General features: G+C 41.8%; 1 protein-coding gene across 2 annotated transcripts in view; it reads left to right on the forward strand.

The window, feature by feature from the left end:
- The window catches only part of PARP15 (poly(ADP-ribose) polymerase family member 15), a 63,347-nt gene extending 39,432 nt beyond the window's left edge, over positions 1 to 23,915 (forward strand). For both annotated transcript variants that reach the window (XM_004036178.5, XM_055383805.2), the window contains 8 exons: positions 639 to 717; positions 1,868 to 2,017; positions 4,609 to 4,671; positions 6,275 to 6,442; positions 11,661 to 11,867; positions 16,952 to 17,085; positions 19,895 to 20,069; positions 20,688 to 23,915. In XM_004036178.5, the coding sequence (XP_004036226.3) occupies positions 639 to 717; positions 1,868 to 2,017; positions 4,609 to 4,671; positions 6,275 to 6,442; positions 11,661 to 11,867; positions 16,952 to 17,085; positions 19,895 to 20,069; positions 20,688 to 20,977 (1,266 nt within the window). In that variant the 3' untranslated portion in view covers positions 20,978 to 23,915. The remainder of the gene's footprint in view (positions 1 to 638; positions 718 to 1,867; positions 2,018 to 4,608; positions 4,672 to 6,274; positions 6,443 to 11,660; positions 11,868 to 16,951; positions 17,086 to 19,894; positions 20,070 to 20,687) is intronic.
- The last annotated feature ends 3,586 nt before the right edge of the window (positions 23,916 to 27,501 follow it).

Raw genomic sequence — 27,501 nt, forward strand, 5'->3', positions numbered from 1 at the left:
CAAGTGAAACTTTATAACTCTACTCTGTCGCCCATTGCTCAATTTTATCACTCACACGACCAAAATGCCTTTTTGTTTTTTCCATTTCTAAACAAAACTTCAATGTCTGAGGTTTTCTAACGTGGATTTTCGTGTTTTCATTCAGGAGGCTTTGGCTGGACATAAGAGATGAAGCATACTGTATGTATTTGTTGTTAATCAACCCCAGAATGTACCTAACAGGCAAAGATGCCAAGGAACGTTGTTGCCCTGCCCCCTGCTCACCTACAAATACTCTACACTTCCCTCAGCACATTGGATGTAGGAGATTAGAATTATGGGGCTTCAAAAGAGGAGGGATAACGATAGTGGTCACAAAAAAGGCATGTGACTTCCTGCAGAGCCACAGTCAGCACCCCTGCTGACATACTTGCCTGGACAGTGTTAGTTTACTCACAAAGTAAAGCAAATCAGCACTGCTATTTGTGGAGAAAATTCCTAGGTTGAACCGCAATCCTTTAAGAAGTCTCTGAGGGAAGAGGAAATATTTTGAGAACTATTGTTATCAACTCTTTGATATCTGATGATCAATGCTCCAAAGAACTGGATTAATATTTTTACACAATATTGTTGTAGTCAGTAACTGTTTCTATTTCCAGGCATTTTTAGATGAATTCACTAACTGGTCAAGAATAAATCCCAACAAGGCCAGGATTCCCATGGCAGGAGATACCCAAGGTCTGGTAAAGTCGTTCTGCTAAGGAAATATTTCCTTTTGCTGAGCAACTCTTCAGTGGTAGTTGAAGTCCAATAGAAGTAGGCAAAGCTAATTCACATGAAGAACAAATCTGTGATGGGGGAGGTGTTAGAGCATGTCCCATTGTCTGGGCACACAAAGAAGCAATCGCATATTAACATGAACCAAATTAATGGTAATGAAACCAGAGTTTCTAAGAAATGGTAATAAAATAATAACTAAACTGTGCCTGGTACACTATACTTTACTGATTGCTTTCATATATAGTATATTATTTAACGTGTACAATGGCCCCGTGGCAGGTGGTTCTGTTGCCACTGTATAAACGTTGAAAGGTAGATCTAAAGGGTTTAAGGGATGAGCTGAAGTGGCACAGCTAAGTTGTAAGCCTCAGAGTGTGGAGTGGAGAGTAATATGCCAACAGGTTAAAGCTAACTTCCTCTGAGCAGTCTTTTTTGTTTTTTTGAGATGGAGTCTTGCTCTGTCACCCAGGATGGAGTGCAGTGGCGTGATCTTGGCTCACTACAAACCCCGCCTCCTGGGTTCAAGCAGTCCTCCTGCTTCAGTCTCCCGAGTAGCTGGGATGACAGGTGTGCACCACCACACCCAGCTAATTTTTCTGTATTTTTAGTAGACACACGGTTTCACCACGTTGACCAGGCTGGTCTCGAACTCCTAACCTTAAGTGATCCTCCCACCTCAGCCTCCCAAAGTGCTGGGATTTTGGAGCAGCCTCTATATTGCTACACCTGTGGTAATAAAAGACCCTCCTAGCAGTGTTGTCTGCAAGAAAGGACAGTGCCCTTTTCACACTCCCTTTTTTTCTCACTCCTCTCTCTTGACACCCCAGCAGCTCTTGCCAGTAAACAGACTGGCACAATCGGATATTTCTGCCTCATCCTATGTAACTCAGAAAATGTAGATATGCTTACTGTCACAAAGCGTTTTTTTCTAATTTCCTTTAAAAAGAAAACCAAGCTGTTTAAGAGGCCAGGAGATGTGGCAATATTTCGGTTTATGTTGGGGGAAAAGAAAGAGGGCTGAGCTGGGAAGAGAATAGGGCCCCAAGATGAGTGCTCTTCCTCCAGAAGCTGAGCCAGCCCATTCTTTACCTATTTTCTTTCTTTTCAGGTGTGGTCGGGACTGTCTCTAAGCCTTGTTTCACAGCATATGAAATGAAAATCGGTGCAATTACTTTTCAGGTTGCTACTGGAGATATAGCCACTGAACAGGTAGATGTTATTGTAAACTCAACAGCAAGGACATTTAATCGGAAATCAGGTACTTTATTTAAGCAATATATTGTAATTATTAGTATGACTAATTTCTGGAAGGGAAATTGTGGCTAATATTTGCCCTGAGTGGACAGAGAGTGTTGTAGAAAATATGTGGTCCCTGAACTCAGGAAGACGTGGGTTGAATCCCAGCTATGCCACTTAGCAATGTGTAGCCGTGGACAAGTCACCTAACCTCTCTGAGTGTCAGTTTCTTTGCCTGTCAAACACCTATTTCCCAGGAGAGGATTAGATGGGGTGTTAACTGATATAAAGGTGGAGTTTAACTGACGCATTGTACTTAGTGTCAGCTCTCAACTGTTGAATTTCCACAAGTATAGTTTAGTACCTCTAAGTTCCTCTATTTTTATTTTCCTTTTTATGTAACCTACTTGGCATTTACAACTCACCTTCTGTAGCTCTTCTCTACATTACACTGACCGAGAAATGAAACGCAACCGTTTTTCTTTATTTTCCCTGAAATGTTTGACTCCCATTATAGTAACACATTCGGGCATGCCCTCCCCTCATATGTCTATTAATTTATAACTTATACACATACACTCTTAACCTTTTTGGGTTTTTTGAGGCAGAGTCTCACTCTGTCGCCCAGGCTGGAATGCAGTGGTGCAATCTTGGCTCACTGCAACCTCCGCCTCCCGGGTTCAAGTGATTCTCATGCCTTAGCCTCCTGAGTAGCTGGGACTACAGGCATGTGCCACCATCTAATTTATTTATTTATTTATTTTTTAGTAGAGACGGGGTTTTGCCATGTTGGCCAAGCTGGTCTGGAACTCCTGACCTCAGGTGATCTGCCTGTCTTGGCCTCCCAAAGTGCTGGGATTACAGGTGTGAGCCACCGTGCCCAGCCCTCTTAAACTTTTGTATATTATAAAATGTTGACTTTTAAATTAAAAGGGTAAAATAAAACAGAAATAGAATTTAAATATTTTCTAAGTTGAAAAATATTATGGAACTTACCATGCAGAAGTGAATCTGTAGAATATCCATTTAATTCATTGGTCATTCCATTTTTCAGTCATTTAAAATGTAGACATAAAGAACATTTGGTTATTTGAAACATGCTAGGTTGAATCTATGCATTTATCCCTGTCCCCTTTTGGAATTCCATTAATACAACTGTAAAGGAATGAAAAGGATATAAACACACAAGAAAAAAGAACGTTGGAAGGAAAACAACTATGAACAAAAGATAACAAATTTTTAGACGATGGGGAGCTGCTAGCCAAGGGTGGTAACTGCCATGGAGTAGAGAAAATTTAGTACCTGCAGGCGAGAAGAGTAGCCCCAGAGACACAGGAATTAGAGGCTGCTGGTATCTGGGAAGGCAGGGGGCAAGTACAGAGATGAAAACAAGGTTGAATGAAATTCCAGATCAGTAGCAGTTAGACTACTTGATTGGATCCTCCATCCTATACAGCAGTAACTTTCCTTGCTCTTCCCTGGCCAGAGATGGGAGGTTTATTCTCTAGAGAAACAGAACCAGAGGGATTTTGGACTTAGGGCACCAGGCATAGGTGAGATGAGGAGCTAGGCTGAAAACTGTTTAAGAGAACATCTGTGTACCAAACATCGAGTGCCCAGCCCCTGTCCCTGCATGGATCCCAGAGCAGCAGACAGGAGGTGCTGCCTGCTCGCCTTACACTGAAGCCCGCTGGTCAACAAGCCTTCTTGCATAGAGCTTCTAAGCTCACTCTTAAATAGGAATGGACTGGTGAAGATCTCTTGACATTTGAGGAAAATCTTCACAGCAAAGACAGAGACCAGAACAAACAAATTGAAAAGAGATTTTTTTAAAAAGAGACATTTTATAACACATATATAATCAAGGATATAGAGATATAGATATCTTCATAACAACTAACATTCATTCAATACTTTCTGCATGCCAGGTTCAGTGCTAAGCATTTTTCATCCATTATCTCTTTTAATGTACAAATAACCCTGTGAGGGAAGTGCCATATTAGCCTCTGTGTAACAGATGAGGAACTTATTAGTCACATACTAGCTAGTAAATACTGGAGTCAACTTCAACCCAATTTGTCAAAATGCAAAGTCCATATTTTTAACGACTCGACCCAGCTGTCATTAGACTTGACCAAAGTGGTGAAGCTACGACTTTGACTGGAAGATTCACTGGAGTGAAACCAGCTGTTTAACAGAGCAGGGCAGGGAATCAAAGAACTTAGTAAAGTGCTTGATTTTATTACAGTTTTGAGATCCATGCTTCTCATTAGTATCAGAACTTTTATTTTTATAGTTTCATTCGTTTTTACAAAATAATAAGGGTAGAATGTAAAAAATTTCAAATAACTGCAAAAACAGTCCTGTATAAATAGAGAAGGTAAAGTTGCAGGCGCCAACCTTTCAGCTCCTGGGCACTTCCATGGTACTGAGATCAGACTGTTCATCAGCCACTGGGTGGAGGTTGCTATAGAAAGAGCAGTTGGTTGGGCGTGGGGGTGGTCAATGGATTATGCACAAAAGGGTGAGTTGAGCAGAAGTCTAATGTACAAAAACTATAACCACTTATTGAATTCTAACTGATGCCTTTTACCATTAACATGTCTTATTTAGGTGTGTCAAAAGCTATTTTAGAAGGTGCTGGACAAGCTGTGGAAAGTGAATGTGCTGTACTAGGTATGGGCACATGTTACTTTTGACTACAAACTTGAAAATCAGAGGGCTGAGATTACAGTGAGAGGATGTACAGGAGGACTGGAGGTGGAGTAAGTAGCGAGCAAAACTTTGCAAGAAGGTTGGTTCACTGGAAGAGCAGGCAGAGGTGGTGGAACTTGGAGGCTATGGGGGAGAGGTTCTTCATCCCACCATCTCATCTGTCTCTTACTTCCTGAGCAGTAAAAAGAACCCAGGCCTGGGTCCTAATAATCCAGGCTCTGCCATTTACTGAGCAATCCTAGGCACGTCATCTAACTGCTAAGAGCTTTGCTTCTCTCATCAGTAGGAAAGTTCTACTAATAAGTAGTGTGGCAAAGCTGTGCCACAGGTGGTTTTGAGGATCAGAAGGAATAATTAATGTGAAAAGTTCTGTAAACTGTGAAGTGCTGTACAAACTTTCCCCAAACTTGTTCTACTTCTTCCAGCACAACTGCATATAGCCAACTTCTAATCATTTTATGAATGAGTGTGGACTTTGAGTGGGGAACCTAAGGTAGTGATTATAAACTGTTTGTCCTTCAAAATATCCCTTGCAGAGTAGGGTAGACAGTCAGCTATGAGTATGCTTTCAGGAAGTCATAGAGCACCATGTTTGACAATGTATTCCCGCAACTGACCTGCTACAATGCCTGAAACTCCTATCTTAGTAGCTGTCCTCTGATTAAGAAATTTCTCTGGAGTGAATAAAGTTCTGGAGTGACAGCAAAGGAAGGTAATATTTGATTACTAACATGAGGACGTTAGCAGGGGTTTGAGTACTGGGAGAGCTCACTGTGTCTGGGAGGCAGGAGCAGAGGATGAAGGTGGGCTGGACAAGCTGGAAAAGCCTGAGGAGGCTGCCTGGGAGGGGAGGGTGGGAGGGACACCCGAGGGGCCCTAGGGAGTGCCTGGGCACAGGTGCTCCTCAGGAGGGCAGGATGGGATGGGCAGGGATCCACTCTCTTCCTCCTCCCTTTTGCTGGCCCCAGCCTTACTCAGAGCAGTCTGAACCAAAGAAGCAGTGCCTTAAAATGGCCCTCATAATTTCCATGTGCTCAAGAGCTCTAGGGTCCTGAGCCAAGGAGAAGTTTTCATCCTTTCATACCTCTGTGCCACAGAGTACGTTGCTTTTACCTCCTTCAAAATTAATGTGGCTGAATGTGCATAGAAATTGCTCTTCTGGGACAGCAGAGTGGGGGTTAAGAGCTATGGAGACTGGCTGCTTGGGTTCGAGTCCTAGGCAATCTTTGGCTACTGACCTTACCTCTCTCTGTGGCTGTTTCATGTGTGTAATGGGGAAAACAGTACCTGCCTCATAGGCTTGTTTTGAGGATTGAGCAGATTAATGCAGATAAAGTACTTTTGAACAGCACCCCAAATACTCAACAGTGTATTTGTTGAGCTCGAGAATTCTGATTGTAAAGAAAATGTGGTTGTCACAGTCCAGTGAATGAAACCAACAAGCTCGAGTGAGACTGGGCTTCACAGCCTTCACGGATGTCAGCTATTTTCATTTCTCAAAAATCAAAGTGTTGCCTCCAGTAATTAATGGGCTGCATGTTTGTTTTTCTTTCCTTTTTTTCAGCTGCACAGCCTCACAGAGATTTTATAATTACATCAGGTGGATGCTTAAAGTGCAAAATAATAATTCATGTTCCTGGGGGAAAAGATGTCAGGAAAACGGTCACCAGTGTTCTAGAAGAGTGTGAGCAGAGGAAGTACACATCGGTTTCTCTTCCAGCCATCGGAACAGGTTTGCAGCTTATCATTCTATAATAAAATTTGAGTGATACAAATTCCTTTAGAATTAGTCTCACTCTTAAGCAGATCAATGCTGAATCCATCTGAAAGTGGGAACAATGATGTAAATCAGAGAGGGAGCCATCTTTTAGATCCAGAGGGCACCACCAGCTACTGGGCCCAAGCCTCTTTCCTCCATCTTTCTTCTTTCTTTATTTTTTCAAGACAGAGTCTCACTCTGTTGCCCAGGCTGGAGTGCAGTGGTGTAATCTCAGCTCACTGCAACCTCCTCCTCCCAGGCTCATGCAATCCTCCCACTTCAGCCTCCCAAATAGCTAGGACCACAGGTGTGTACCACCATGCCTGGCGAATATTTGTATTTTTTATAGAGACAGAGTTTCCCCATGTTGCCCACGCTGGTCTCAAACTCCTAGGCTCAAGCAATCCGCCTGCCTCAGCCTCCCTAAGTGCTGGGATTACAGGCATGGGCCACTGTGCCCACCCCTTTCTTCTTTATTTTATGTTCCCTAAGTATCTTTCCAAGTTTGGTCCTTAACTTCATAGTTTTCTCACTCTTCATTTTTTCTCCTTGGGGGATTCATTCAGTCTCGTGTCTGGTAACATTTCTGCATTGACTCCCAAATCAGCATTTCTCATTCTCTCCAGGATCTCCTCTGGGGGAGTTTTCTATTATCAGAAACTTCATTACATCAGAATCCAAACTCATGATCCTCCCTTGAAAACAGACACTCCTCTTGAGCTCCCGGGCTTTCTCGTTTCCTCCTTCGGTGGTGCCATGACGCTCCCAGCTGCCCTGGCCTGCCATCCTTGCTTTGTTGTGTCCCCAGACCCCCACAGTCAGCAAGTCCTGCTGAATCTTCTTCCAGAGAGTTGTTGAATTCCAGCCTTTCTTTTTGTTTCCAAACCCTTCAGACCTCCCCCATCTGGTTTACTTCAGCGTCTCCCAGCCGGCTCCTCATTTGTGCATTCATTCATTGAATTGAAATGCCGTTACCTAGGCTCTGTGCAAGGCACTGGGGAGAAAATCATGAGTAAGATGCAGTCACTCCCCATGAGCAACAAACTCAGGTTTGTCCTGCTCACAGTTTCTAGGAACGCTTTCCTCATCTCTATGATATCATCCAGTCATCTGCTCTTCTTAGTTGACAGTGCTACTGGTCACTCACTTCCTGATTCATTCACATCCATGTCCCCTGTCACTCTCATGGAAGTGAGGGCTTCTTACTTGGGAAGTATTAATAGTATGTAGCCACAGATTACCATTAATCTAAGAGAGTTTTTCAGCAATTAAATTCCTGGTCTTAGAGCCACCACCATCATTTTAGCTCAACTCTGTAGACTTCCTTCCTCTTCCCAGATTAAAACAGAATGCTCCTGCAGGTATCCCAGGCCCCTCTCGTATGAGCCCCAGGGCACCCTCCAATGTTTGCAGTACATTCTTCCTGGCTTCCACACACCAAGATAACCTTTTGTTATTATAACCTTTTGCTATCGGTGGTAATGAGGCCAATAGGGAAGCCAGGGGGAATGTGCTGCAGGCATTTTGTTACCACTTTTTGTTTCTTTTATTCATGCATTTCTCCCGATCTGGAGCTTCTCCCACACCATCTGGCAAATTACAGCTCTCACAAACCCAAATTGTTTTGTTCCCATCACCCAGGGCAAGCACTCTGCTACTTGGCACTGGGCAAACAGAGTGGAGTAAGCTCTGGCCCCTTCAGGAGTTCATGATTTTGGAACAGATGCAAGACATAGTAACCAAAAATGATACCCAATGCAGAGGTCACAGGTGTAGGTGTGTTCAGCCACATAGTGGGAAGGGTTGCAACTGGATAGGTGGAATGAGCCTGTCAAGGGACTGCATACAGAAAGAGAAGAGGGCTGAGACCAGAACAGTGAGAAATGCCCACAGGTAGATTGTGGCAGGGAAAGGGCAGAAAAGTCAGCAAAAGAACCAACCAATAATCGTAAGTGTTGGAGGAGAGTAAGTGCAAAGCCCCAGAGGAGGAAGTGGGAGGCCATGAAATGCTTGTGCCACACCTCTTCGACTGTGAATACATTGTGAGATCCTCAAAAGGGAACGACCAGATCTTTGTGTCTTCTCTGCCCCGTGTTGAGTGAAGAATCATTGCCCATTAAATTTTGTTGAATGGATGAATGAATAACAGGTGATTTTGATGACGCCTTCAGAGATGCTCATGGATGTTCTCTTCCCCATTGATTTCAACGGACATTTTCGAAATGTTTCCCAGACCTGGCGCGGGGGCTCACGCCTGTAATCCTAGCACTTTGGGGGGCTGAGGCGGGTGGATCACTTGATTGCTTGAGGTCAGGAGTTCGAGACCAGCCTGGCCAACATGGTGAAACCCTGTCTCTACTAAAATAGAAAAATTAGCCAGGCGTGGTGGTGGACACCTGTAGCTACTCAGGAGGCTGAGGTGGGAGAATCGCTTGAATTCGGGAGGCAGAGGTTGCAGTGAGCTGAGATTGCACCACTGCACTCCAGCATGGGCAACAAAGTGAGACTCTATCTCGGAAAAAAAAAAAAGAAAGAAAGAAAAAATAAATGCTTACTAGACGCAGTCTATTTTGAATACCACTAAACTCCTGTGAAGTAGCTGGAATAGCTACATTAGTTGTAGTAGTAATATTAATAATTGCTAAGATTTATTGAGTCCTTACTGTATGTTCTAGGTGTTTTACATGTCAAAGCTCATGTATTCCTCACAGTAACCTTATATAGGGTGATCAATTCTTTCGAGTTTGACCAGGACTTTCCTGGTTTTAACACTGAAAGTCCCATGTTGCAGGCAGCCTCTCTGCTCTGGGGAAACTGGGAGGGTTGGTCTTCATACCTGTGACATGGAAACTATCAGCAAAGACAAGTTTATTGTGAAGATAATGAAGCTTAAGTGATCAGACTTCACTTGCACAGGCTTTTTAAAAGATCCTGAGAGGAGCCCTAATAATGTCTTCACCTGGTTATATGACTTAGTAGAATTTCAAAAGTAGGATATTTTAACCATCATGAATTAAGACCACTGTTTCCCCCACTTTGACGTCTCATACTTCCCCTTGCACTGAGTGATGCTGGGGTGGCTGTAAACATGTATGCGATACAGCTAAGGAAAGTTGCTTTAGGAATCTAATTTTCAGCATTTGAAAAGATACACTTTGTTGTGGTTTCTTTTCTGATTCTAAATATTCACCATTATACATAATTGTATACTTATTCTTTTTCTGAGATATATAAATTTCAAAACCTGGATCCATCCTATACTCTGTGTCCCCATTTTGTAGATGAGGAACTTGAGGGGTAAGTTCAACCTAGCAACAGAGCTAGGTTCAAAGCCATGCAGCCTGGTCCCAAATCCTGCACAAATTTTACCATTACTTTTTTTTTTTACTATTACATTTTTTTTTACCATTATGTTCTTAATTACTCTATTCTTACCTACCATATTCTTATCCCTATTACCTATTACCTTCTATTATTACCCCCAATTTCTAGCTGAGCAAACTGAAGTGTAGAGGTGTTATAGGTTGAGTGTGTCTCTCCAAAATTCATATGTTGAAGTCCTAACCCTGGTACCTCAGATTTAGAGATAGGATTTTGTTTGTTGTTGTTGTTGTTGTTTGTTTTTTTGTTGTTGTTTTTTGAGACAGTGTCTCACTCTGTCACCCAGGCTGGAGTTCAGTGGCACGATCTTGGCTCACTGCAACCTCCACCTCCCTGGTTCAAGTGATTCTCCTACCTTAGCTTCCCGAGTAGCTGGGATTACAGGTGCCCGCCACCATGCCTGGCTAATTTTTGTATTTTTAGTGGCGGCGGGATTTCACCATATTGGCTAGTCCAGTCTCAAACTCCTGACCTGAAGTGATCTGCACGCCTTGGCCTCCCAAAGTGCTGGGATTACAGGCGTGAGCACCTAGCCTGGAGATAGGGTCTTTAAAGAGCTAATTAAGTTAAAATGAGGCCATTAAGGTGGGCCCCAAACCAATATGACTAATGTCCTTATAAGAAGAGGACATTAGGACACTGCCAGGTATGGAAGGAAGAACATGTGAAGACACAGAGAGAAGACAGCCATCTACAGGTCAACCTTGCTGATACCTTGGCCTCAGTCTTCTAGCCTCCAAGATTATGAGAACATCAGTTTCTCTTACTTAAGCCACCCGTCCATGGCTTTTTGTACCGCAGCCCTAGCTAACTTCAAGAGAGATCAAATGACTTACCCAAGATCAGACAGCTAGTAAGTAGTGGAGCCAGGACATAAATTCATCTCTTCTGCATCCAGATCACATGTTCTTATTTCTGCACTGCCAATGCCCATCAGCTAAAGATCACCAGGAACACACACTACGGGGAGCTCTGCAGCATCTCAGTAGGAGAGTGTTAGAAAGGACTTAATGGATTTGGGCTTGTTTTAGGTGATTCTGTGGCAGTCTCAAGTAAGTGGGGCTTTTCTCTGGATCAGAGACTTTTAGGAAACAGACATAATTCTATGATTGGGTATCTTATCTAGAAGGAAGGAGGATGCATTCTGGCTAAATGTATGATTGGTAATGCAGCAGCTGTCACTCTTTTTTTTTTTTTTTTGAGACGGAGTCTTGCTCTGTCGCCCAGGCTGGAGTGCAGTGGCGCGATCTTGGCTCACTGCAAGCTCCGCCTCTGAGGTTCACGCCATTCTCCTGCCTCAGCCTCCCGAGTAGCTGGGACTACAGGTGCCCGCCACAACGCCTGGCTAATTTTTTGTATTTTTAGTAGAGACGGGGTTTCACCATGTTAGCCAGGATGGTTTCAATCTCCTGACCTCGTGATCCACCCACCTCAGCCTCTCAAAGTGCTGGGATTACAGGCGTGAGCCACCGCACCTGGCCTAGCAGCTGGCACTCTTATTAGTCAAAATAGGGGGATATTTGGCCATCTCTGTGATTTGGACAGGGTTTATGTTTTTGTCTGCGATAAGACATAATTATGGAGTAGTCTTGTTTTTGTGTTAATTCATCATGGTCAGAGTGGTTACATGGATGATGTACTATGAAATTGTTTGTATTCAGCTAAAGAACACCAACTAGCTGTGAGTGTCAGATCAGTTCCTGGCTGTGAGGGGCTTTCCTGTTTCTCAGCACTGAGAACTGGATTTGCCATATTTCATCATATTAGCAACATCGGTGGAAACTTCTTTGTCATTAAATTTTTTTTTCAGGAAATGCCAGAAAAAACCCAATCACAGTTGCTGATAACATAATCGATGCTATTGCAGACTTCTCATCGCAACATTCCACCCCATCATTAAAAACAGTTAAAGTTGTCATTTTTCAACCTGAGCTGCTAAATGTATTCTACGACAGCATGAAAAAAAGAGACCTCTCTGCATCACCGAACTTTCAGTCCACATTCTCCATGACTACATGTAAGATGTTCACTTTTTAAAAATCACCCTGCTGGCTCTGATAATCACTTAGAACATGTTTAAGTGTGAATGTACACTGAGTTTATAGTTTTCTATTCGTTTTAGGACTTTTCAGACAACTTCTTATGATCCATGGGAAAAGTATAAAAATTAGAGAATGCAACCTCCTGTCAACTGATTATTTTCCTGAGAGGCAAAATCATGCCTGAGAAATAGGAATGGTAAATAAACAGGAAGAGAATGGAAGTGAGGAAGCAGAAAGAGGGGAGGAGGCTTTGCAAATTCTAGCCAATAGTCTAGCCAATATTTATTGATTGGTTGGTATTGACCCTCATTTCCTCTTGGAGCTGTGAACTAGCTGATTAATATTGGTCTGCTAATCATCCGCCTATAGACATGTTAGCCTGGAATAGAATCAGATGTAAGAAGGGAGTGGCTAGGGTCAGCTGGGTGTACTACATCACAAGCAGCCAGACAGATCCCAGATCCCCAGCTGCTACTCTGTAAGGTGTGTTTATACTTTAAGTACTTGTACCAACCTGTTCCTCTGATTTCGTTTTCCCCTATTTTGTGGCATTTGTACTGCTATTAAAATAACTAGGATTGCAGCCTCCTCTTGCAATCACTATTTTCAGCCATTTGGAGCACTCACCCTTAAAGCACTGTGAGTTTTGCTAGTGATAAGGCACATATGCCATCAACAGCCTCCCTAAACTGAGAATGATTGTCTGCTGCTGTCAGAAGAAATGTCAGTTCTCTCTACATTTATTTCCTGACAAGTATTCTCCTCGGTGTGCTACAACACACAATACATGTAGGACACACACAATAAAAACATGAATATAATAGTTGGATCTGTTAAGGTTCTTGCAGTGGCAAATAATAGAAAGTCCATCTTACACTGGCTTAAGCAAAAAACAGAATTCAATAACTCATGTTATTGTAAAGCCCACACATTCCTGGGTTCAGGTACAGTTTGGTCCAGGTGCTCATATAATAATATCATCTAGACCCTGAATTTCTTCATCTCTCATTCTCTTCTCAGCTATGTTGTCTTTTTCCTCAAGCTTCATATGGTGAAAGCTGGCTGCTAGCAGCTTTAGGCCCACATCCTTCCATACTCAGTTTCAAGAGGAAAGAGTATATCCGGTGGAGATATACAGTCATCATCAGGAACATGATGCCAGGGAACAGAGCTCTTTTAAGCGCTGAGAGTCTTTCTGATTGGACCATTTTAGGTTATCATTGCAGGCAGGGAACCGGAATTACACTGGCCAAGCCAGAGTCACATGCTGCACACTTCAGCTAGAGGGGGTCACCATCCGAAGCAATGGGGAATAGCTGTTCCCCAGAGGAAATTCAGAAAGCTTTTACCAGAAGAGGAGAAAAGGATACTGGGCAGTTAAAAATAGTGTGTACCTACTATAGTATCTAGGGATATATAAACTAACATTTTTTCCCTTTGGCCCTTGTAGATGAAAATTTTTATTTAAATTTAAGAACAGTAAAGTAAAAGTAAAGTCATTATCAGTAAAGTAAAAAATAAAGCTTAATTGGTTCATCACTCTTTGCTTTCATCGAGATTTTAAACTGACTTACAAATTTAAAAAACAAAACAGTGTAGTTGAAGAGAGAAGCAAACAAAAAACTGACCAAAATGAGCAGACAACTGACCCTCTGAGACAGCAGGGTTGTCAGTGCTGTGAAAAGACTGATTTCAACCTGAACTTCTGGCACCCGAGGCAAAAACAAACCACAATACAACTGCATTATGTCATCTTTGTTGTTAGAGAAAAGGAATAATACAGATGAAATATCAGATAAAAGGAAGTTTGTTGGCTCAGATAAACTGGAATTTTAGTAAGGATTTATCATATAGCCCTTTTCCAAAAAGAACTTAAAGAGGATAGCTTTGAGTTTCATTTGTGCAGATGATACACAATTACTTTTCAAATGTATGTTAAAGCTATTTATTGAGTCCAGAGATTATTTATTGAGCACCAAGTATATATCAGATATTAGAAATATAGATTTGGGAAGTCACGTGAGTAGGTGGGATTGAAGTCCTTAAGTGTGATTGGCTTAAGTGTGAGAATAAACAGTGAGGAGAGGAAGACTGGGGGCAGAACCAGGGATCTTGTTTGTTTATTTGTTTTTGTTTTTGTTTTTGTTTTTGTTTTTTTTGAGACTGAATCTCACCATGTTGCCCAGGCTGGAGTGCAATGGTGCAATCTTGGCTTAGTGCAACCGCTGCCTCCCAGGTTCAAACAGTTCTCTTGCCTCAGCCTCCTGAGTAGCTGAGATTACAGGCATTTTAGTAGAGATGGGGTTTCAACATGTTGGCCAGACTGGTCTCAAATTACTGACCTCAAGTGATCCACCCGCCGGCCTCCCAAAGTGCTGGGATTATAGGCATGAGCCTACGTGCTCAGCTGGGATCTTGGTTTTTAATCCCACCCCCACAGGTGAGGGCATTTATCCTGAACCACCAGGAATTTGAAAGTAGAGCTTATCTTTTAAAACAGTGGTCCCCAAACTTTTTGGGCCCAGGGACCAGTTTCATATAAGACAAATTTTCCACGGACTGGGTTATGAAGGGGGTGGTTTCAGGGTGGTCCGAGTGCATTACATTTATTGTCCACTTTGTTATTATTATTATTACATTGTAATATATTATGAAATAATTATACAACTTACCACAATGTAGAATCAGTGGGAGCCCTGAGCTTGTTTTCCTGCAACTAGACAGTCCCATCTGGGGGTGATGGGAGACAGTGTCAGATCATCAGGCATTAGATTCTCATTAGGAGCGCACAACCTAGATCCCTTGCATGCACAGTTCACAATAGGGTTTGAGCTCCTATGAGAATCTAATGCTGCCACTGATCTGACAGAACACAGAGCTCAGGTGGTAATGTGAATGATAGGGAGCAGCTATAAATACAAATAAAGCTTTGTTCTCTTGCCTGCCGCTCACCTCCTGCTGGGCAGTCTGCTTCCTAACAGGTTGTAGACCAGTGCTAGTCTGTGGCCTGGGATTTGGGGACCCCTGTCTTAAAAAACACTAATCTTTTCAAAGAGCTGTATGGGAAGAGGGCTCAGGAAAATGCCTAGCACATGGAAACACTTTTAAAAGGGTAGTTATCATGCTATTTTCTGTGAAGCCGTGGGCTGCAAGTCAACAGTGCTCCTCACTTTGATAATGACCTTCCATGTGATGCTGGGTGAGTATTCCTGGGACTCTGTTTTCTCTCCTCTAAATTGTCTAGCCAAAGTCACCTTTTGTACATAGAAGATGGAGTAGATAGCATGGTTTGGTGTGGCTTAAGGGTGTGATTTAAATGTCTTTCCCCTCAAGAAAATACCTTTGGCTTTATGCTTTATTCTCTATTAATATACAAATACCAGCTGGGCGCTGTGGCTCATGCCTGTAATCCCAGCACTTCAGAAGGCCAAGGCAGGAGGATTGCTTCAGCCCAGGAGTTTGAGACCAGCCTGGGCAACATGGCAGAACCTCATCTCTACAAAAAAAAAATACCGAGGCATAGTGGCATGTGCCTGTAGTTGCAGCTACTGGAAAGGCTGAGGTGGGAGGATTGCCTGAGCCCGGGAGGTCAAGGCTGCAGTGATCCATGATTGTGTCACCGCACTCAAGACTGGGTAACAGAGTGAGACTCTGTCTCAAAATAATAATTAATAATAATATACAAATACCTCTGGGATGTAAAAAATGTGAAGCTTGATTGGTTTTTAAGAATAATAACCCTGTGTTTACAAATGACTTGGCATTTCCTAAAGCGCTTTCAGACTCCTTACTATATTTTAACTTTGCAACAATCCCATGAGGTGGTAGATAGAGCTCATGGGATCTATCTTATAATTCCCATTACACAGATGAGAAAATAAAAACTCACCCAGAAGTGGTGTTATATGTGTTCAATGTCATATGGCTGGTCACAGGTTGAGGCTGATGTGGTCTTCTGATTCCAAGTCCTGATAGCTTCCTGCTTTCCAGCCTCAGGGCATGAAAGGAATAGAAGGCCCCCAAAAAACCTTCACCTCCTTACTTCCCAGGCTTGCCTGCTGTATTCAGGGGAAAGGAAGCAGCAGATCCAAAAGGATTATAAGGCCTTGGACTAGAAATGATTAGGCAGAAAGATCCTGAAGGAGATGGACAGTGGGGAAAGGAAGGAATGTAGCTTTCAGAAATCACGCACCTTATTGGTGGGAAACTGCCAGAATGACTTTTAAAATGGAGTTTGAAAAGAGCTTACTGATTAGGGTTAGATGCCTCCCTGTGTCACGAGAACTTACCCTGGATGGACTTGCTCAACAGGAAGACAGTGCCCTGGATCCCTCTCTCAGGCCAGGTATATCTTTCACTAAAAATGAGCAAATTGTGGCTTTGTTTGTAAGGAAGAAATCCTTTGGTTTTTACCTGTGGTGGTGTATCTGTAATGCAGGGTGTCCGTATTCACACTAGTCCTGCTATCTTAGCAAGTTGATGTCTAGCCTTGGTGTTTTAGAAGTTCCAGGAAGCCACTGAAAACAAAGGAAACCCGGGCATGGTCACCTTATGGGAAAGCATTCTCTCAGCACATCTGCTATTTTCTTTACATGGTGCTTTCTCTACTTGGTGTATAAGATGGGGTACAGAACAATGTGCTTTAAATATCTTTAGCAAGGTACTCATTTTCAAAAAATAGAAGAGAACTACATTAAATATTACTGATAAAAGCAAAAGCATCTATAAATTAGCATTAATGTTTACATATTAGTTTCTTACAAAATTAATTCCATAGAACTCTCTGGGAAAATTATAATTTCAAGCTACAGTGGATCTAAATTTATCTAAATATTTTATCTAGAGCATTAATGAATATATTGTGTCATATTTGTGTCAGACCATTCACTTCATCTGGATTTACTCAACTGAGGATAATAGAAGAAGCAATTCTGAAATGTGTAACTTCTACTTTAAAGACCAGGTTTGGATGACGAGAGACAAGTGCAGAGGAGGTGCCCTGATTTTCAGAGGTCTTTGGAAATGAATGTTGTGTTTTGACCAAATGCTGACTTTCCAGGTAATCTTCCTGAACACTGGACTGACATGAATCATCAGCTGTTTTGCATGGTCCAGCTAGAGCCAGGACAATCAGAATATAATACCATAAAGGACAAGTTCACCCAAACTTGTTCTTCCTACGCAATAGAGAAGGTAATACTGTGTTAAAATTTACTGTTCAAAAATGTTGATGAACTAACATAAAAGCTATCTCTTTTTAAATAACACCCTTCCTTCCTTTGTACCTTACTATGTTTATTTTAACTGGAATTAGACTTACTCAAGCTCCATAGACTTCAAATCTCATAGTTTATTCATTAGCAGTAATGAAGGAGATTCCAAGTCACATGTGTTTGTTAGGATACTTTCAGTTGCAAGTCACAAACCAACTCACTCAAACTGATTAAACAAGGAGAACTGTGTCGGAAATTAATGGAAATTCCCAAAGTAGGATGGGCTTTGGAGAACTCTGATCCAGCGGCTTGATGGTGTCCTGGATCCAGTTGCTCCAACTTTGCTGTCCTGTGTCAGCTTTGTTTTAAGGCTGGACTCTCCTTGTGGTTGTTGGATGGCTGCTGGCAGCAATTAGGAGGTCTCTGTTTTCTCATTCACAACCCATAGAAGACAACTGTGTCCTGTCCCGCAGTTACTGGACGAGAATCCCAACTACTGCAACCATCTCCGTGTCTAGGGAATACCTTGTTCTGGTTGGCTTGGGCCTGAGCTATCAGATCCCATCAATGTGTGATCCATATTGAAATCCTGATCAGTTTAACTCAATTAGACTCCATCCTAGAACTATAAGTAGGGCCAATCCCACTCAAACCAGAGGTTGCTGATGGGGTAGAATGCATGTTTAGAAGATTACCACAATGCCCACTATGCTGCATAAAAATATTAGTAAACTATAGGGGTTTATCACGAGGTCATTATCATACCATGTGTATCAGAACAGGGTGTAGCATCCTAGTAATTTAAAATCTTGTTACCGCTTCCATAGAACTGTGTACTTACCTCTTGGAGCACTTATAAAGTGGTACTTTGTAACTATGTACTTACATTACAGCACTTATAAGGTACTTTGATAACTTTTCACATACCTGGTTCCCCAACTAGACAGTGAGCTTGAGCTGCTTAAGGTAGGAGTCGCATCTTGTTCATTTCTTCATTCTCAGTGCCTAGGAAGCTGTCTAGCACACAGTAGGACACAATATGTGTTGAGTAAACTTGATTGAACGAATGAGCTTAATTCCTGAGAAAGGGGAGCCAGGAGATAGAGACATCCTGCAGGAAGGACAGAATTTAAAGGAGGAGATACCTCGTGGTGTTAAAAGCTGTTGGAAGTACAGTCCTGGGCCTCTGAATCGATGGGTTCTGCATCCATGATTTCAACCAGCCTCGGATGGAGAGTGTGGTGAGGCCTATGATGGTTGAGTGTACTTAATGTGTACAGACCTTTTCTTTTTTTTTCAGACTTTTTCTTCTTGTCATTATTCCCTAAACAATATAACAACTATTTACATAGTATTTGTTAATACATTGTATGAAGTAATACAAGAAATCTACAGATGATTGAAAGTATATGGGAGGATTGTGTAGATTATATATTAATACAAATACAGTCCTATGTCATTTTAAATCAGGGACTTGAGCATCCTCAGATTTTGATATCTGCGGAGGTCCTGGAACCAATCCTCCATGGATATTGAGGGATGACTGTACAAGAAGTGCAAGAACCTCATTTCAAATGTGTTTACACAATATCTGCCACTTTCTTGGCTCATACTTCTTTTGAAAATCCCCAACTTTGGATTAGTCCCATAACCTACCTTCTCTGCTGCTGCTCTTAGATAAAATCTTTACTAATTCATGGTCCGCAGCCTCAGCTGGACCCTCCAGGCTGCTTGGAATCCTTCATTGCTTCCTCCAGTCAACCCCCTCACACATTCCCCATTGCAAACCTTCGTTACTCTCCCGGAGGCCTCCACTACTTTCAGCAGAACAACTTTCCCACCTGCTTTTATGGCTTGGATTCTCCTCAACAGCTGCCCAGGTACTCACTCCATTCTTCTTGAACCTCTCTTCTTCCTCTGTTTCTAGAACATCATCCTCTCAGATTTCCTCCTCCTTCCCCAGACACAGGTTATCTGGAGCCCTTTCCTATACTTTCATAGCTCCTTGTGTGTTCTCCTGACCATCCCTTATCACTCTGTGCAGTAGTGATTAGTTTTCTTGTCTTGCCCACCACCCCCATGCCATTAGACTGAATGTTTCATGAAGACAGAGACCCAACACAAACTTGATTCATAGAGATGTTCAGTAGGTGATGACTGAATGGATGTTAACTCCATTTCCTAGGAGGAAGGAGAACCAGTAGAGAGTGATATTTTGAAAAGAAGTGAAAGAAGAGCAGAGTTTTAAGGAGGGGATGGCTCATGGTTTGAAATGCTATTCAGAGGTCTAGAAAAAAATAGTCATAAGGTTAGGCAATTATGAGGTGATCTGTGACCATAATTGGAGCAATAACAGAAAGAATTGTTATGAGGAGAAGCCACATGGAATGAGTTGGAAGATGAGGAGTTAAGGACATGGCTATTGAATGACTACAAATTTTTGAGTAGGTGTTTGAATGTCAGTGAATCTCCAGGAATTCCAGGGAATATATGTTGGTAATCATTTAGATATAAACCGCAAATTATGTTATTTAAAATATATACCAACAAGCACTATTACAAAGCATAGACACTAATAGATACTTTTGGCCCATCTTTCTCTAAAGGCAGAAAGCTGCCTACTCTCTGAATTTGCTGTCTATTTGTATTTTCTTCTCCTTTTCCTTCACCAAATTCTCTTCCTCTTCCTCTTCCTTCTTTTTCATATTGCTTATTTTAAATCCACAACAAGTACAATATACTGAGCCCCAAGGTCCTTTCTGAAATATTTTGTCTTTTGTTACCTGCAGATTGAGAGGATACAGAATGCATTTCTCTGGCAGAGCTACCAGGTAAAGAAAAGGCAAATGGATATCAAGAATGACCATAAGAATAATGAGAGACTCCTCTTCCATGGGACAGATGCAGACTCAGTGCCATATGTCAATCAGCACGGCTTTAATCGAAGTTGTGCTGGGAAGAATGGTAAGGAAGTGAGTAATTTGGCTGATCAGAATAAGGCAAACAATAGTCTCAGACTTTTCATACCCAAGCAGTGTGGAACCATGGTTGGCAGCTGTATTATCACTGTCAGAATAGAGCTCACCATGTTTCACTGTAAAGGAGACTGGCAACCTTCTGAGGGAAGATGGAGCAAATTTTAGAAATGATGAAAAGTAACTTTAACGTGCAGTTTTTTTTTTAATGGGCTTTTTTTTTTTAGACGGTCTCATTCTGTCACCAAAACTGGAGTGCAGTGGCAAGATCATGGCTCACTGCAGCCTTGATCTCTTGAGCTCAAATGATGCCCCCACCTCAGTTCCCTGAGTAGCTGGGATTACAGGCATGCACCACTATGCCTGGCTAATAATTTTGTTTTATTTTTGTAGAGAAGGGGGTCTCATAATGCTAGCCAGGCTGGTCTCGAACTCCTGGCCTTAAGCAATCCTCTTGCCTCAGCCTCCCAAAGTGTTGGGATTACAGGCATGAGCCAACACACCTGGCTAAAACTGCATTTAGAAAACAATTTTGTCAGACTGGGCATGGTTCTACACATTGTGTAATTTTATATTCTTAGGAAGGTTTTTGTCTTTCTCTTTACAGCTGTATCCTATGGAAAAGGAACCTATTTTGCTGTGGATGCCAGTTATTCTGCCAAGGACACCTACTCCAAGCCAGACAGCAATGGGAGAAAGCACATGTACGTTGTGCGAGTACTTACTGGAGTCTTCACAAAGGGATGTGCAGGATTAGTCACCCCTCCACCCAAGAATCCTCACAATCCCACAGATCTCTTTGACTCAGTGACAAACAATACACGATCTCCAAAGCTATTTGTGGTATTCTTTGATAATCAGACTTACCCAGAATATCTCATAACTTTCACGGCTTAAAAATATTTTTATCATCAAAGAGATGATTTAAGTCATCAGTAAGAACAACATGCAATCTTTGTCTTTGCTTTTGGCCTGTGTAAGCAGATGAAAGTTTCCCTTTTAGGTGCCAAAATGCTGAAAATTACCTTTTTAAAATGCTCTATTGCGATTTTGTAGCATACCTTTTTTTCTCAGCAAATTGATGGGTGGAAGCTGAGAAATGTATGGTAAATGTCACAGAGCTACAACTATTCACGGACACCAAATCTCTAGGAGAATAAAAAGCACATTATTCTTTTTCTATCAGAAAAAAACAAGATGCATCACCTTAACACCAAGATGACATTGTTCTTCTTGGAACATGTTAAGACATCGAATGGTGGCGGGTTAAACTGTACTACTTAAGTGGAGTGGCTACCGTTATGCATCTATCACAGTTGGGGATTTTGCCTTATTAAAGAAAACTTGTCAATAGTTCAGCTGAAATGACTGAATCACAGAATATTAACTCTGTTATGGAACAAATCATAACAGATTTTACCTGTTTACATTTCAGGTAAAAATGTATCGCATTGTTATCTAACATGTAAAAAATTACCCCCAATTTTAGTGACTTAATCCCACACAGTCTTTATGGGTCAGGAATTCAGGCACGGCTTACCTGGATCATTCTGCTAGGGTCTCTCTGAAGTTACAGACGAGATGTCAGGGGATGTGGTCGTTTGAAGGCTTGTATGGGCTGGAGGTCTATTTCCAAGGTGAATCACTCACATACCTGGCACGTTTCTGTCAGGTATTGGCAGTCCTCAGTTCCTCTCCTCTCAGGCCTCTCCACAGGCTGCTTGAGTGTCCTCATGACACAACAGTTGGCTTACTCCAGAGTGAGCAACTCAAGAGAGAGCAAGGCAGAAGCTACCAAATCTTTATGATTGAAGTCATACACCATCTTTTCCACGAGTATCCTGTTGATTATTTTGATCAGCTTGTTCAGTCTGGGAGGGAATTGCACAAGGGCATGAATACTCCACTGGCAAGGATCATTGGGGGCCATCTTGGAAGCTGTGTGAATGAGCAAATGAATGCACAGATAGAATATTAGCAGTGACGATGCTAGAGGTCACCTACCCCACTGTCGTCTTGTCCTTCTCCCCCAACCCTCCCCTGCTCCCAGGCAAGAAGCCCTCTAGCCTCTGCTTGATCACTTTCAGCACTCAACATCTTCAGGGAACCTATTCTGCTGTGGGACAGCGTTAATTAGTGGAAAACTCTTTTTCAAAAGTTGAAATCAGTTCCTCTGTGTCTATTACCTGCTGATCACTGTCCAGACTTCTGGAGGACACAGAGCAAGTTTTATTCCTCTTACTGATGGTAGCCTTTCAGATCCATCCCTTCCCTCCAGTATATTAGAGTTACGTAAATTCTTAAAATGCTTAGCAGCTCATTTATCCTGAAGCATCACTTTTGAAGAGTTACAGACATTTAAGAAGTATTTACATTATCATAAATAAATTACATGCACATTTAAAGAGAACAGAAGAGTATAAAGAAAAATAGCTCACCAAACTCACTCATAATTCCAGCACTAAGGGAAAACCACTGCCAATTTCTCATGTCTCCCTTCCAGTTTCTTCTCTGTCCAAATTCAACAAAGTCAAAATCACATTTTGTTCTGTCACAAATCATATAATATTATTTCTACCATTTTTCTTTTTTTAATCTTTTTTTATTATACTTTAAGTTTTAGGGTACATGTGCACAATGTGCAGGTTAGTTACATATGTAAACATGTGCCATGTTGGTGTGCTGCACCCAGTAACTCGTCATTTAGCATTAGGTATATCTCCAAATGCTATCCCTCTCCCCTCTCCCCACCCGACAACAGGCCCCGGTGTGTGATGTTCCCCTTCCTGTGTCCATGTGTTCTCATTGTTCAATTCCCACCTATGAGTGAGAACATGTGGTGTTTGGTTTTTTGTCCTTGCGATAGTTTGCTGAGAATGATGGTTTCCAGCTTCATCCGTGTCCCTACAAAGGACATGAACTCATCATTTTTTATGGCTGCATGGTATTCCATGGTGTATATGTGCCACATTTTCTTAATCCAGTCTATCATTGTTGGACATTTGGGTTGGTTCCAAGTCTTTGCTATTGTGAATAGTGCCGCAATAAACATACGTGTGCATGTGTCTTTATAGCAGCATGATTTATAATCCTTTGGGTATATACCCAGTAACGGGATTGCTGGGTCAAATGGCATTTCTAGTTCTAGATCCCCGAGGAATCTCCACACTGTCTTCCACAATGGTTGAACTAGTTTACAGTCCCACCAACAGTGTAAAAGTGTTCCTATTTCTCCACATCCTCTCCAGCACCTGTTGCTTCCTAACTTTTTAATGATTGCCATTCTAACTGGTGTGGGATGGTATCTCATTGTTGTTTTGATTTGCATTTCTCTGATGGTCAGTGATGATGAGCATTTTTTCATGTGTCTTTTGGCTGCATAAATGTCTTCTTTTTAGAAGTGTCTGTTCATATCCTTTGCCCACTTTTTGATGGGGTTCTTTATTTTTTTCTTGTATATTTGTTTGAGTTCATTGTAGATTCTGGATTATAGCCCTTTGTCAGATGAGTAGATTGCAAAAATTTTCTCCCATTTTGTAGGTTGCCTGTTCACTCTGATGGTAGTTTCTTTTGCTGTGCAGAAGCTCTTTAGTTTAATTAGATCCCATATTTCTACCATTTTTCATTAAACATTACAAGTTGTTCTCTTGTGTTCTTATTTTTTCTGTAAACATAATTTTAATGGCAGAGTTATTCTGCTTTATATCTTTTCCCTATTTTTATGTATATAGAATTATAAAGTTTTAAAAAATGTAATCATCGTTATTTATAGTTTAATAATCAGTTTCATCTTGCAGTGTATCATTTTCCTCGTCATTAAATATTTTACGTATCATTTTTAATGGTTGCACAGTATTTCATTGCCTGTTTTTACCTACATGTCATGTCAAAATAAGGTACCTATATTTTTGATAAATATGAGGTTAGAATATGAGATGCAAAGATCCTAATCTACCTTCAACAAGACAGTTAAAATGCTCTATTGCTGCAATTTGTAGCACGCCTGAAGGAAATATAGTCCCAGAGAACAAAGTATGGTTAAGTAATGCAGTTCCTGCCTGGGCCTTGGTTCTCAATACCAGTGCAGAATTCTAGTGAGCCATGTTAGAACAAGAAAGGACTCCTAGCCTGGGCAACATAGGGAGACCCCATCTCTACAAAAATAAAAAAATTAGCCCAGCATGGTGGCGCATGCCTGTGGTTCCAGCTGCCTGGGAGGCTGAGGTGGGAGGATTGCTTGGAACCAGGGGGTCAAGGATGCAGTGAGCTATGATCCTGCCACTGCATTCCAGCCTGGATCACAGAGCAAAACCCTATCTCAAAAAGAAAAGACCCTTTTACTTAGGTTAGATGGACTCTTATTTACAATGTCTGCTGCTGACTTGTTGCCTCCTCCAATGTTGTTACTCAAGGATGTTGTTCCCCTGTTTATTTTGCTGTACCCTTACTTCAGGAGTAAGACACAGAAGCTTTGAGTACAGTGGGCCGGGCGTGGTGGCTTATGCCTGTAATCCCAGCACTTTGGGAGGCCAAGGCGGGTGGATCACAAGGTCAGGAGTTTGAGACCATCCTGGCTAACACGGTGAAACCCCGTCTCTACTAAAAATAGAAAAAAAATTAGCTGGGCGTGGTGGCGGGCGCCTGTAGTCCCAGCTACTCGAGAGGCTGAGGCAGGAGAATGGCGTGAACCTGGGAGGCAGAGCTTACAGTGAGCTGAGATTGCGCCACTGCACTCCAGCCTGGGCAACAGAGTGAGACTCTGTCTCAAAAAAAAAAAAAAGTTTTGAGTAAAGTATACCCATGTTATTAAAGTTGTTATGCTTTCTTGAGGAACAAACTATGAACCAATCAATAATTATAGTTATTTAGAAATTCTACCTTCCATCAGTCTGAAGCTAAATTGTATCTTTCCATCCTTTAAGTCCATCTCCTTCCCACTTGGCTTGATGTTTTCTCTCTATATGACTAGAATGGTCTCTACTTTTATCTTAAGAACTGTCATCTAGCTTAGTATCAAAATTAGAAGTCTTGTCAAACTGTTAATTACTGAAGAAATCCATCTCTTTTCTCTGTATCTTCAGAGTTCAAGCAAATGGTACCTGATTAATCCAAGACCAGAGACCATGAGCTCTAATTCTGGACTGGCAGCCTTCTTTCACAGAAGCCTTCACAGTCTCAAATATCTTCTCTTATTGCTTTTCTTACCATTCTTCTCCTTCTTATTCCTTTTTTTGTTTCTTTTAATTCTTTCTCTCACTTGTGGAAAAAAAGGACACACACTCTGCTTGGGTGAATCAGAGGAAATATTTTCATTTTTTTCTGCACCAATAGTAGATAGCCACTCAAATTCCACATAGTATATATGGTAATGTCTTAATTGAACACAAGGTTTACAAATTCATTTACAGTGTGGCAGGCTATCACAGGGCTGGTGAGATCATTCATAGCTAGTATGATCAAATTCAATTTCTTCTGAGTACTTTACTAGAACAAATACAGTTTCTTTTAGTAAATAAGCTTTATAGTAAATATGCTTTACAAGCTTAATTGATTAAATTATTACATATCCTAGCTTTGGTCTCACCACATTAGTAAACATAGGAGGGGAATCTTGCAACTAAATTCAAAGTATGAATAACTTAAAAGACCTTTGGCCCATTTCTCTTTGTTTATGTTATTTTTGTGGTCACTAGGGTATAAATATTCTCTAATCTTCTTTTCTTTATTTCACTGAGAAGGGCATTTTCTACACAGTATTTAACTCCCTTAAGTCTCTTGTTCCTAAAATTATCACTCTATAACTAAGACCTATCAGAGGAGTGATTTTGGCTTCCACAAAATCCAACCACCTCTTCAATCTGAGCTTTTCTTTTCATGTGCTTAATGTGTTCTTGTCTCTTCACACCTAGATGGCTCAACTCTCAACACCTTTTTCACATTCAATTTACTCAATTAGTACAATGCGAGATCAACCCTCCACCTAAATGGAAAAAAAAAAAATAATGAAAATGCTTCTCTTTAGGTCTTTGTAGTTTATGGTGTTAGATGGAGCTCTTTTTTTCATATTAATTCCACTAAAATTCCAATTAAAGTGCCTGAGATAAGGGAAGTACCAATACAAAAAGAACAACATAAAATTAACACATCTGGGGCCAACAACAAAAACAAAATTTCAGTGTAAATATGGGGGGATAAAAGCAAGAACCCAGAAAGTAAAAGTAGGAGTATTAGAATCTAGAACAGATAAACATCATAGAGCAATAACACTTTTACAATGTTCTATTGTTTTTTGTTTTTTGTTTTTTTTGTTTTGAGATGGAGTCTCACTCTGTTGCCCAGGCTGGAGTGCAGTGGTGCCATCTTGGTTCACTGCAACCTCCACCTCGCGGGTTCTAGCGATTCTCCTGCCTCAGCCTCCCAAGTAGCTGGGACTGCAGGTGCTCACAACCACGCCCGGCTAATTTTTGTGTTTTTAGCAGAGTCGGAGTTTCACCATGGTGGCCAGGCTGATCTTGAACTCCTGACCTCAGGTGATCTGACTGCCTCAGCCTCCCAAAGTGCTGGGATTACAGGTGTGAGCCACCATACCTGGCCAAATCTTCTGTTGTTAACAGAGGTTTGTTTGTTCTTTTTTTTTTTTTCTTTTTTTGAGACGAAGTCTCTGTTGCCCAGGCTGGAGTATAGTGGTGCAATCTCAGCTCGCTGCAACCTCTGTCTCCCAGGTTCAAGTGATTTTCGTGCCTCAGCCTTCTGAGAAGCTGGGACTAGAGGCATGTGCCACTATGCCTGGCTAATTTTTATATTATTAGTAGACATGGGGTTTTGCCATGTTGTCCAGGCTGGTCTCGAACTCCTGATCTCAGGTGATCTGCCCACCTTGGCCTCCCAAAGTGCTGGGATTACAGGCTTGAGCCACTGCCCCAGGCCTTGTTTTTTACTCTTGAGACAGGGTTTCACTTTGTCACCCACGCCAGAGTGCAGTGGTGCAATCATGGCTCACTGTAGCCTTGACTTCACAAGCTCAAGTGATCCTCCCATCTTAGCCTCAAGCGATCCTCCCATCTCAGCCTCCCAAGTAGCTGGGATCACAGGCACGTGCCACCACACTGGAATAATTTTTTTTTTTCAGTAGAGAAAATGTCTCCCTATGTTGCCCAGCGTGGTGTCAAACTCCTTGGCTCCAGTGATCCTTCCACTTGGCCTCCCAAAGTGCTGGGATTACAGACATGAGCCACTGCACCCAGCCAACAAGCATTTTAATATATACAGTATCTCACTTCTCTCTGTAGCAGTCCTCTGAGGAAGGGACCCTTTGATGGAGGACGCTGATCCTCAAAGGGATCAACTGACATGCCTCTCTCATTCAGCTAGTAAGTGGCAGTGCTGGGAGTGGGTGTCAAATCTCTGAGAAAGACCATAGT

This window comes from Gorilla gorilla, chromosome 2, assembly GCF_029281585.2.
Source record: "Gorilla gorilla gorilla isolate KB3781 chromosome 2, NHGRI_mGorGor1-v2.1_pri, whole genome shotgun sequence".
NCBI classification, from domain to species: domain Eukaryota; kingdom Metazoa; phylum Chordata; class Mammalia; order Primates; family Hominidae; genus Gorilla; species Gorilla gorilla.